Source organism: Heteronotia binoei, chromosome 8, assembly GCF_032191835.1.
Source record: "Heteronotia binoei isolate CCM8104 ecotype False Entrance Well chromosome 8, APGP_CSIRO_Hbin_v1, whole genome shotgun sequence".
Classification (NCBI taxonomy): Eukaryota; Metazoa; Chordata; class Lepidosauria; order Squamata; family Gekkonidae; genus Heteronotia; species Heteronotia binoei.
Genome location: NC_083230.1, coordinates 127872984 through 127885489, shown reverse-complemented (window position 1 = coordinate 127885489; position 12506 = coordinate 127872984). Strand labels below are relative to the sequence as shown.

Below are 12506 nucleotides of genomic sequence, written 5' to 3'. Positions count from 1 at the left end.
AAGAAGAAGAAGAAGAAGAAGAAGAAGAAGAAGAAGAAGAAGAAGAAGAAGAAGAAGAAGAAGAAGAAAAGGGAGAAGAAGGAGAAGAAGAGGGAGGAGGAGATTATGATGATACTGGACTTATATCTTGCCTTATACCCTGAATCTCAGAGTGGTTACAATCTCCTTTACAGGCACCCTGTGAGATAGATGGGGCTCAGAGAGCTCTGACAAAAACTGCCCTTTCAAGGACAACTCCTACAAAAACTGTGGTTGACCCAAGGCCATTCCTGCAGCTGCAGAGTGAGGTCTACTGATCTTTGTAGTCTGGAGATGAGCTGGAATTCCAGGGGATCCCCAGGTGCCACCCGCAGGCTGGCATCCCTAGCGAGATGGCCATTTTCTCCTCTAGGGGAACTGATCTCCATCATCTGGAGGCCAGTATTAATTCCAGGAGATCTCCAGCCCCCAACTGGAGGTTGGCAATCCTAAAATTTAGACTCGGGGTGAAGATCTCAGGGGAAACCCCGAGATGCCTGCTCTAAGAATCCAATGAAAGGGAGCCTCGGTGGTCTAAATCATCAGGGCTCTTCTGGTGACCTTAATTCAAAACCAGCCTGAGGTCACCCATTTATGAAGGGGAGGAGAGAGAAGGATGCCGGTGTTTATTTAACATCCCGCTTTTCTCCCTCGTTGAGATTCAAAGCAGCTTTTAGATCACCATTCTGCCTCCGTTTTTTCCCCCCACAACAACCTTGTGAGGTAGGCCAGGCTAAGAATTTCTGACAGGCCCAAGGACACCCAGCAAGCTTTCATGGCCGAAGCAGGGATTAGAACCCAGGTTGACGAGGATCCTTCTGCACTGCCCTGTCCACTACACCACACTGGCTCTTGAGGCCTTGGCCCACATAGACATTTCCCTTCTGGCTCGTGGCTTGCTCCTTGGGCCAGACACGCGGGTGTTTCTGGTAGTTCACAAAGGAAGCTGCAGAGGAACGTTTGCTCCAGCACCTCTTTGTCTACAAAATGACCCGATGGTGAAGGTCTATCTAGTCCAGCTCCTGTCTCACATAGTGGCCAACCACTTCCTCTGGACAGCCAACAACAGGGCACAGAGACCAAGGCCTTCCTAAGAACATCAGAAGAGCCCTGCTGGATCAGACCAAGGAGGGTACATCTAGTCCAGCCTCCTCACACAGTGGCCAACCAGTTCCTTTGGACAGCCAACAACAGGGCAGAGAGACCAAGGCCTTCCTAAGAACATCAGAAGAGCCCTGCTGGATCAGACCAAGGAGGGTCCATCTAGTACAGCTGCTGTCTCACACAGTGGCCAACCAGTTCCTCTGGAGGGCCAACAACAGGGCAGAGAGGCTGAGGCCTTCCTAAGAACATCAGAAGAGCCCTGCTGGATCAGACCAGTGAGGGTCCATCTAGTCCAGCCTCCTGTCTCACACAGTGGCTAACCAGTTCCTCTGGAGGGCCAACAACAGGGCAGAGAGGCTGAGGCCTTCCTAAGAACATCAGAGGAGCCCTGCTGGATCAGACCAGTGAGGGTCCATCTAGTCCAGCCTCCTCACACAGTGGCCAACCAGTTCCTTTGGACAGCCAACAACAGGGCAGAGAGACCAAGGCCTTCCTAAGAACATCAGAAGAGCCCTGCTGGATCAGACCAAGGAGGGTCCATCTAGTACAGCTGCTGTCTCACACAGTGGCCAGCCAGTTCCTCTGGAGGGCCAACAACAGGGCAGAGAGGCTGAGGCCTTCATCAGAACAACAGAAGAGCCCTGCTGGATCAGACTAGGGAGGGTCCATCTAGTCCAGCCTCCTGTCTCACACAGTGGCTAACCAGTTCCTCTGGAGGGCCAACAACAGGGCAGAGAGGCTGAGGCCTTCCTAAGAACATCAGAGGAGCCCTGCTGGATCAGACCAGTGAGGGTCCATCTAGTCCAGCATCCTGCCTCACACAGTGGCCAACCAGTTCCTCTGGAGGGCCAACAACAGGGCAGAGAGGCTGAGGCCTTCCTAAGAACATCGGAGGAGCCCTGCTGGATCAGACCAGTGAGGGTCCATCTAGTCCAGCATCCTGCCTCACACAGTGGCCAACCAGTTCCTCTGGAGGGCCAACAACAGGGCAGAGAGGCTGAGGCCTTCCTAAGAACATCAGAGGAGCCCTGCTGGATCAGACCAGGGAGGGTCCATCCAGTCCAGCCTCCTGTCTCACACAGGGGCCAGCCAGTTCCTCTGGAGGGCCAACAACAGGGCATAGAGGCCGAGGCCTTCATAAGAACATCAGAAGAGCCCTGCTGGATCAGACCAGGGAGGGTCCATCTAGTCCAGCCTCCTGTCTCACACAGGGGCCACCCAGTTCCTCTGGAGGGCCAACAACAGGGCATAGAGGCCGAGGCCTTCATAAGAACATCAGAAGAGCCCTGCTGGATCAGACCAGGGAGGGTCCATCTAGTCCAGCCTCCTGTCTCACACAGGGGCCACCCAGTTCCTCTGGAGGACCAACAACAGGGCACAGTGACCAAGGCCTTCCTAAGAACATCAGAAGAGAACTTGGAGAACTGGTTGGCCTCTGTGTGAGACAGGAGGCTGACTAGATGGATCCTCCCTGGTCTGATCCAGCAGGGCTCTTCTGATGTTCTTATGAAGGCTCAACCTCTCTGTCGTGTTGCTGGCCCTTCAGAGGAACTGGGTGGCCCCTGTGTGAGACAGGAGGCTGGACTAGATGGACCCTCCCTGGTCTGATCCAGCAGGGCTCTTCTGATGTTCTTATGAAGGCCTCGGCCTCTATGCCCTGTTGTTGGCCCTCCAGAGGAACTGGGTGGCCCCTGTGTGAGACAGGAGGCTGGACTAGATGGATCCTCCCTGGTCTGATCCAGCAGGGCTCTTCTGATGTTCTTATGAAGGCTCAACCTCTCTGTCGTGTTGCTGGCCCTTCAGAGGAACTGGTTGGCCACTGGGTGAGAGAGGTAAAAAAAAAGGTAGTCCCCTGTGGAAGCACCAGTCATTTCCGGCTCTGGGGTGACGTTGCTTTCAAAACGTTTTCACAGCAGACTTTTTACGGGGTGGTTTGCCCTTGCTTTCCCCAGTCCTCTGCACTTCCCCCGCCCCCTCAGCAAGCTGGGTACTCATTTGACCGAACTCGGAAGGATGGAAGGCTGAGTCAACCTGGAGTTGGCTACCTGAGCCCTGCTTCCACCGGGATCGAACTCAGGTCATGAGCAGAGGGTTCCGACTGCAGTACTGCAGCTTTACCACTCTGCGCCACGGGGCTCTTCAATATCATAATGCCCCAGTATAAATCGACAGGGAGGCCTCCTTTGGAGTACTCTGTACAATTCTGGTCACCGCACCTCTAAAAAGATATTACAGCACTGGGAGAAATGCAGAAAAGGGCAACTAGAACGATTAACGGTTTGGAACCCTTTCCCTATGAAGAAAGGTTGAAACGCTTGGGGCTCTTTAGCTTGGAGAAACGTCGACTGCGGGGTGACATGATCGAGGTTGACAAGATGATGCCTGGGATGGAGACGGGAGAGAAAGGAGTCCTTTTCTCCCATTTGTCTCTTTAAATTACTTCTCCAAGCCAAGCCAGCCAGTGGCTTGGAGAATGCATATTAATCTCGGGTGGCCAAACTTGCTTAAAATGAGAGCCATACAGAATGAACCTCAGATGTTTCAGAACCACAAGGGAGGGAGGGAGGGAGGGAGAAAGGAAGGAAGGAAGGGAGGGGAGGTGAAAAGAAAGCAGCTTTAACTTTAAATGCATTCTCCAAGCAGCCAGCTGGCTAGACTTGGAGAAGTGATTTAAAGAGACAAATGCCTTCTCCAAGCCGGCCAATAATAATAATAATAATAATAAATTTTATTTATATCCCGCCCTCCCCGCCGAAGCAGGCTCAGGGCGGCTAACAGGACATGGTATGTACCATGATTATTATACAAGTCAATTGTAAAATACAGTTAAGAAATACATTTTAAAAAGTTGCATAAAATTTTTAAAAACTACAATAAATTAAAGGTGCTCCATGGGGCGGTGGGGGCTTCAAGAGCCACACAATATGTGTGAAAGAGCCACATTTGCAGCTTGGCCACCCCTACATTCAATGTTTCTTTCCACCTCCCCCCATCTACTTACTCTCCATCTTTCCTTCCCTTCCTTCCTTCTCTCCAACACCTGATGTTCACATCTTCCGGCTCTCCAACTTCCGGCATTTATTGTGTGGCCACCCCTGGAGACCCCTCCCAGTTGCGGTCAGTTTGATAGCCAGTTTGGTGTGGTGGTGAAGTGCGCGGACTCTTATCTAGGAGAACCGGGTTTGATTCCCCACTCCTTCACTTTGGGTCTTGCCATGGCCTTGGGTCAGCCATAGCTCTGGCAGAGCTGTCCTTGAAAGGGCAACTTCTCGGAGAGCTCTCTCAGCCCCACCCACTTCACAGGGTGTCTGTTGTGGGGGAGGAAGGGAAAGGAGACTCGGAGACTCTTCAGAGTGGAGGGTAGGATATAAATCCAATATCTTCACCTACCTCACAGGGTGTCTGTTGTGGGGGAGGAAGGGAAAGGAGATTGTGAGCCGCTCTTAGACTCTTCGGAGTGGAGGGCAGGATATAAATCCAATATCTTCACCTACCTCACAGGGTGTCTGTTGTGGGGGAGGAAGGGAAAGGAGATTGTGAGCCGCTCTTAGACTCTTCAGAGTGGAGGGTGGGATATAAATCCAATATCTTCATCTACCTCACAGGGTGTCTGTTGTGGGGGAGGAAGGGAAAGGAGATTGTGAGCCGCTCTTAGACTCTTCGGAGTGGAGGGCGGGATATAAATCCAATATCTTCATCTACCTCACAGGGTGTCTGTTGTGGGGGAGGAAGGGAAAGGAGATTGTGAGCCGCTCTGAGACTCTTTGGAGTGGAGGGCGGGATATAAATCCAATATCTTCATCTACCTCACAGGGTGTCTGTTGTGGGGGAGGAAGGGAAAGGAGATTGTGAGCCGCTCTGAGACTCTTTGGAGTGGAGGGCGGGATATAAATCCAATATCTTCATCTACCTCACAGGGTGTCTATTGTGGGGGAGGAAGGGAAAGGAGATTGTGAGCCGCTCTGAGACTCTTCGGAGTGGAGGGCGGGATATAAATCCAATATCTTCATCTACCTCACAGGGTGTCTGTTGTGGGGGAGGAAGGGAAAGGAGATTGTGAGCCGCTCTGAGACTCTTTGGAGTGGAGGGCGGGATATAAATCCAATATCTTCATCTACCTCACAGGGTGTCTGTTGTGGGGGAGGAAGGGAAAGGAGATTGTGAGCCGCTCTGAGACTCTTCGGAGTGGAGGGCGGGATATAAATCCAATATCTTCTCCTTAGACAGCCAGTATTGGTGGTGTGGTTAAGTGTGTGGACTCTTATCTGTGAGAACCGGGTTTGATTCTCCACTCCTCAACTTGCAGCTGCTGGAATAGCCTTGGGACAGACATAGCTCTCACAGAGCTGTCTGTGAATGGGCAGCTTCTGGGAGAGATCTCTCAGCCCCACCCACCTCACAAAGTGTCTGTCGTGGGGGAGGAAAGGAAATGAGATTGTAGGCCACACTGAGACTTTGTCCTTGAAAAGGCAGCTGCTGTGAGAACCTTCTCCGCCCCACCTACCTCACAGGGTATCTGTTGTGAGGGAGGAAGGGAAAGGAGATTGTAGGCTGCTCTCAGTCCTTGAAAGGGCAGCTTCTGGGAGAGCCCTCTCAGCCCCACAAACCTCACAGGGTATTTGTTGTGAGGGAGGAAGGGAAAGGAGATTGTGAGCCATTCTGAGACTCTGTCCTTGAAAAGGCAGCTGCTGTGAGAGCTCTCTCAGCCCCACCTGCCTCACAGGGTGTCTGTTGTGGGGGAGGAAGGGAAAGGAGATTGTGAGCCATTCTGAGACTCTGTCCTTGAAAGGGCAGCTGCTGTGAGAGCTCTCTCAGCCCCACCTGCCTCACAGGGTGTCTGTTGTGGGGGAGGAAGGGAAAGGAGATTGTAGGCCGTTCGGAGACTCTGTCCTTGAAAGGGCAGCTGCTGTGAGAGCTCTCTCAGCCCCACCCGCCTCACAGGGTGTCTGTTGTGGGGGAGGAAGGGAAAGGAGATTGTAGGCCGTTCTGAGACTCTGTCCTTGAAAGGGCAGCTGCTGTGAGAGCTCTCTCAGCCCCCACCCGCCTCACAGGGTGTCTGTTGTGGGGGAGGAAGGGAAAGGAGATTATAGGCTGCTCTGAGACTCTGTCCTTGAAAAGGCAGCTTCTGGGAGAGCCCTCTCAGCCCCACACACCTCACGGGGTATTTGTTGTGAGGGAGGAAGGGAAAGGAGATTGTGAGCCGTTCTGAGACTCTGTCCTTGAAAGGGCAGCTGCTGTGAGAGCTCTCTCAGCCCCACCTGCCTCACAGGGTGTCTGTTGTGGGGGAGGAAGGGAAAGGAGATTGTAGGCCGTTCTGAGACTGTGTCCTTGAAAGGGCAGCTGCTGTGAGAGCTCTCTCAGCCCCACCCGCCTCACAGGGTATCTGTTGTGGGGGAGGAAGGGAAAAGAGATTGTAGGCCACTGAGACTCTGTCCTTGAAAGGGCAGCTGCTGTGAGAGCCCTCTCAGCCCCACCTACCTCACAGGGTGTCTGTTGTGGGGGAGGAAGGAAAAGGGGATTGTAGGCCGCTCTGAGACTCTGTCCTTGAAAGGGCAGCTGCTGTGAGAGCTCTCTCGGCCTCACCCGCGTCACAGGGTGCCTGTTGTGGGGGAGGAAGGGAAAGGAGATTTTAGGCTGCTCTGAGACTCTGTCCTTGAAAGGGCAGCTGCTGTGAGAGCTCTCTCAGCCTCACTCGCCTCACAGGGTGTCTGTTGTGGGGGGAGAAGCTATAGGAGATTGTAAGCCTCTCTGAGACTCTGATTCAGAGATTAGGGCGGGGTATATATCTGCAGTCTTCTTCTTCAAGGCCCAAGGGCTTCCCTGCTCCTCAAAAACAGTGGAGACCATTATCCAACTGAGCGCATTTCCCTCTCTGGACTCACCTCCGCAGTGCCCTGCACAAGCATATGGATGTCCCATGGTGCAGACCATCTGGGGCGTAGGCTGCTCTGCCAGAGGGTACGTAGGAGTCCATGCCAAGATGTCAACCGGGGGGGGGCTCTGCAGCAGGGGGGCGAAGACGGGCTGCGAGGGACGGTGCGCCTCGAGGGGCATCATGGGGGGTTGCGCCCTGAACCACCAGGGGCCGTAAAAGACATTCGAGAGACACGGGCCGGCACCCACCAGCGACTCCATAACGAAAGGCTCCTGTCCGGGTACCGAGTTCGAAACTGGACAGGGGCACCTCTGGGTTGCCCACACCGCCGGAGGCGCATGGGTCTGTGGGATGGAAGAGACACACTGCCAGCTGTGCGTGTCCCTTGGCCCTGGGGTGATCCCTGAGACGGTGGGTGTTGAGGGGGCGCATGGCCCTGGGAAAGGGGGCGTCCTTGGGGGCTTGCTCACGGACGGAAGCGTCTTCGAGGAGCAGAACTCCGTGGCATTGGGGTTGAGCGTCGACGTCTTTGCCTGCTCTGGGACAGGGCCGATCTCATTGGCATCCGTGTCACCTTGGCCCGGAGGCCCAGCCAATGGAGTGCAACGTCCTGCACCTTTGTAGGGTCCCTTCTCCTCCTTGTCGCTGCTCTCCAACAGCTCGAGGGTGGGTTTGGACAGTTCTTCAGGCACTTGGTGCGTGCCCTCTTCCCCCACCGATGCTTCCAGAGGCCTTCCCTTCCGTTCCACTTCAAGGGTGTCTTTGGGCCGCCGTGGATCCAGCTGGTCTTCCGAGGCACCGCTGGGCGGAAGCTTGAACCAGGCTCCGATCCTGCACCACCCCTCCCGCCAATTCCCTTCCTGCTCTTTTTGGAGTCCTCGGACGGCCTGTTTAAACAAATCGGAGGGGGCCTTAACCGCCAAGGCCCTGCTGGGTTCTCCGGTGCCAGAGCCGGGCCCCTCGTCGACCTCGACAGCAGCTCCAGGGATCCTGCGCAACTCCTCCCACCGATTCCATTCCTGCTCTTTTCGGAGTCCTCTGACGGCCTCTTTAAACAGATCGGACGGGGCCGCAACCGCCGAGGCCCCACAGGGTTCTTCATCGCCAGAGCCAGGACCCTCGTCGACCTCAACAGCACCTCCAGGGATTCTGCGCAATTCCTCCCGCCGATTCTGTTCCTGCTCTTTTCGGAGTCCCCTGACGACCTGTTTAAACAGACTGGAGGGGGCCGCAACCGCCAAGGCCCTGCTGGGTTCTCCGGTGCCAGAACCAGGCCCCTCGTGGACCTCGACAGCGGCTCCAGGGGCGGACGCCAGGACTTTGAGCGAAGGCAGGGCCGGGGAAGCACTCGGCTCCCAGGCAGGTCTCGATCCCAAAGGCGACACGGGAGCATCAGGGACAACGGATCCTAAGGAGGGATCCCAGGAAGAAACCGGCCCGGACTTGAGAGAACGAGGAGGGTGGAGATGACCCACTGCTGGAGACGCAGAGGAGACTTCCACGGGGCAGCCGGAAGGAGAAGATAGAGTCTTGGCCCCCCAGAGGGGTCGCAGAGACCTTGGAAGCATTCCAGACGGACCTCCCTCGATTCCTCGCTGTTCTGGAACGGAGCCAGGGTTTGTCTCTGGATGATGCCCACTTCTGCGGGGCAGTAAAGAAACCAGGCCCGGCCTAACCCCCCCAAACCTGCTGAAGTGCACGCCACCGTGTGTGCCTTCTCTGCACGCCAGACTAGAGCTACCCATCCCCGACGCCTGGCGTCGCACAGAGCTGCGCTCCTCTTCTGAGTGGTGCACACCAGTGCTCTCCACGGCACCACTTTGTCGGGACTCGATTTCCTGAGCCGTGGCCCCCGGCTGCCAGGATTCCTCCGAACGGCCTTTCTCAAGAGGGACCCCGCAAGAGGAGAGGGGGGCTGCCACAGGTGGTCTTCACGCCGCCCCTCCCCCGGTTGAACCCGAACATGCCATGTGGGCCCCAGCCGCCAGCCACGGCAGATTTCAGGGCACAACCGTGGCCGCTCGGGCGTGGGACCTTCTCCTGGGGCTCTCTGTTCGCCTTTGGACTCCTCCTTGCCGTGTTGGCAGAACCTGTGAGCGGGCAGCGGGCAGACTGAAAGGCCCCGGCATCTGACCCATCCCACTTGCGCTTCGGCCTTGCCAGCTGGTTGGGCACCTTCCTCTCGCGGGGGGCATGGCCAGCCAGCTCAGACTTGGAGTCCAGGGTTCGAAACCCCCCTTCGCAGGGGCTTCCAGTTGGAGCCTTTGCTTTTTCCATGCCCGCCGCCTTCCAACAGCTGAGGCCGGGGCTGCAAAGTCTCTCCAAGACAGGAGGCCCGTCCGCCTGCTTTTCTTCCACGGAGGCCTCCCGCTCGGCTGCAGGGAGGGGGCGCCACCACCAAGGCGGCCCTGACTCCTCCCGCAAGGGCCCGCGGGGATTGAAGCTGCCGCGGCTGGGGGAGGGAAGGCGGGGTCGCAGCCGCCGGGGGAGGAAGGAGGCGGCGTCAGCCTGCAAGGGGGCGGCCCCACCGCGTCTGGTTTTCCCCAGCGAGTTGCTTCCGGAAGGCGAGCAGATCCGGGAGGCCCTCTGGCTTAACGTAAGTCGCTTAACGTAAGAGCCACATCGAATAAATGCACGGCAGATGTTTGAGAGAGCCGCAAGAGGGAAAGGAAGGAAGGCAATAGATGGATAGGAGGGAGAGAAGAGAGGTGGAGAGAAAGCAACTTTTAACTTCAAATGCCTTCTACAACCCACTGGCTGGTTTGGCTCGGAGAAGCGATTTAAAGAGACAACTGGTTGAGCCTTTCTCTCTCTGCTTGCACGCAAGGGTACACTGCGTCGCCCCAGGGAAGATCCACTCTGGGGAAGGGTGGAAGGGTTGCCAATCCCCAGGTGGGGGCAGGGGATCCCCCGGTTTGGAGACCCTCCCCCCCGCTTCAGGGTCGTCAGAAAGCGGGGGGGGGGGAGGGAAATGTCTGCTGGGAACTCTATGATTCCCTATGGAGATTTATTCCCTTAGAAGATAATGGAGAATTTATCCATGGGTATCCGGGGCTCTGGGGGGGGCTGTTTTTGGGGGTAGAGGCACCAGATTTTCAGTATATCATCTAGTGCCTCTCCCCAAACTACCCCCCCCCCCAAGTTTCAAAAAGTTTGGACCACGGGGTCCAATTCTATGAGCCCCAAAAGTAGGTGCCCCTATCCTTCATTATTTCCTATGGAAGGAAGGCATTGAAAAGGTGTGCCGTCCCTTTAAATGTGATGGCCAGAACTCCCTTTGGAGTTCAATTATGCTTGTCACAGCCTTGATCTTGGCTCCACCCCCAAAGTCTCCTGGCTCCACCCCCAAAGTCCCCAGATATTTCTTGAATTGGACTTGGCAACCCTAGTTTGGGGTCTTTTGCGGGGGTGGGGAGAGAGAGAGCGAGTGCCCTGCCAAAATCAGCCCCAAGGTGAGTCCAGCCCGAGCAAGCAGCAAGAACAAGCTGGAACTCTTCGTCTAGGGCAGTGACACCCCGGCCCCGAATTTATTTATTTGGGGGGGGGGCTTTCAGGTGCTCTTGGTAGTCTGCCGTTTGGGGGGTGGTCTGAGGGCCGAGCACAGAGTCGGGGGGGGGGGTCTCTTAAGAGGAAACGGGAACCCTGCGGATCGGAGGGGCTGAGAGATGCCAGCCTCCAGGCGGGAACTGGGGATCTCCCGGAATCGCAGCTCCTCTCTGAACCTCAAAGAGCAGTTCCCCACCCCGCCCCCGCAGAAAAGGGATGCTTCAGAGGGTGGGTTCCGGGACGTCGCAACCCACCGGAGTCTCTGTTCTCCCCCGGCCTTCACAACCCCCCCCCCCAAAAAAAAAATCTCCAGGAATTCCCCAGCCTGGATGTGGCAACTCGAGGGGAGGAGTTGAAAAAGGGGAGGGGCGCCCCCTCGTTCTGCGGATGCAGGAGGTTGTGGGGGGGGGGTCGTTTTAATGCCTTCTTTACCCTATGAGATCTCTCCGGGGGGGGGGGGCTTCTGCTTATCCCCAGTGGGCGATTCCCCCCCCCCGCCTCTTTTGGAGCAGGCAAAACAAGCATTACATAACTGGGTCATTTGGCACTTGGGAAAAGGGGAGGGGGCAGCCCTTCCCCTTGCAAACCCCCCCCCCCAAGCACTGAAGGTCCCACTTCCATGGTGAGGGGGGGCTAAGAATCCCCTTCTGCCCTGGATGCAAACGGCAGGGGGCGACGGTGAGGCAAGAAGTGGCCTGGCGTGACCCCCCCCCCTTCCCTACTCGCCCACCCCCACCCCCTAAAAAACACCACTGACAGAGGGGGGCCGCAACCGCCAAGGCCCTGATGGGTTCTCCATCACCATCTCCATCTCCTTGGGATGGTCAGGTGCTGTTTCCCAAACGCACCCCCCCCCAAAAAAAAATGCCGGAGGGGTGCGTTTGCAGGGAGGGCTATTTCTCTCTTTCTCTTCTCCCCCCCCCCCCCAAAAAAAACACCACTGCTTAGTTTCAGGTTCTCCTTGGGATGGTCCAGGTGCTGTTTCCCAAATCCCCCCCCCAAAAAAAATGCTGGAGGGGTGCGTTTGCAGGGAGGGCTATATCTCTCCCCCCCCCAAAAAAAAACCCCACCACTGACGCCCTCTTTAAACAGATCGGAGGGGGCCGCAACTACCGAGACCCTGCTGGGTTCTCCGTTGCCATCTCCATCTCCTTGGGATGGTCCAGGTGCTGTTTCCCAAATGCCCCCCCCAAAAAAATGCCGGAGGGGTGCGTTTGCAGGAAGGGCTATTTCTCTCTCCCCCCCCCCAAAAAAAAAGCCCCTCTTCGCTTCCAGATGCACAACCGGAGAGTCATCAGCCCTGGTGTGACATTCTTGAGGGGGGGGGCGGAGGCAGGTAGCATCCCGAGGGGAGAGAAGGAGAGATGGGGTGGTGTCTGGGGGGAGGGCAGCGACAGGTGGGGGGGAAGGGGCCGGGGAGAAATGGGGAGGCACAGGGGGTGGGAGGGGGGGGAGCGAAAGGGTAGAAGAGAGCTGCAGGGAGAGACATTGAGGGATGCGTGGAAGGATGGGGAGGACTGGGGGGGTTTGCAGGGGGTGCCGCAGGCCTCAGCCCCCTCCCCTCCACCATCTCACCCCCCACCCACCCCCCCACACACACACACACACTGACCTGCTCTCTCCTTCCTCCTTGCAGGCAGCTGCGTCCCTGTGGCTTCCATGGCTGTTGCAAGAAGCAGACGGAGAGGAGGGGGAGAAGAGGAGGCGGGGCCCACCCCCCAGGCCGGCTGGAGACACCGAGGGGGAGAGGCGACAGAGACCCACAGCCCGTCGGGACGACCTGGGTCGGCACATGCCACGCACATTCGCCCGGGCTTTACGCTGGCGCCCGCACGCACAGATGCTCCGGCCGTGCCCTGCACAAATGCGTCTGCCTGCTCATAGGGTTGCCAATCCCCAGATGGGGGCAGGGGTTCCCCGGGTTTGGAGGCCCTCCCCTCGCCCCTTCGCGGTCATCAGAAAG

At 56.8% G+C, this 12506-nt stretch overlaps 1 protein-coding gene across 1 annotated transcript; it reads right to left on the bottom strand.

Moving 5' to 3' along the window:
• Positions 1-809: 809 nt before the first annotated feature.
• Positions 810-11354, bottom strand: LOC132576628 (ataxin-2-like protein). Its single transcript, XM_060245990.1, has 5 exons — positions 11301-11354; positions 8965-9601; positions 8136-8876; positions 7005-7820; positions 810-964 (listed from the first exon to the last, which is right to left on the bottom strand). Exons 1-5 carry the CDS (start codon positions 11352-11354, stop codon positions 810-812), a joined length of 2403 nt encoding a protein of 800 aa, XP_060101973.1.
• Between the last annotated feature and the right edge of the window lie 1152 nt (positions 11355-12506).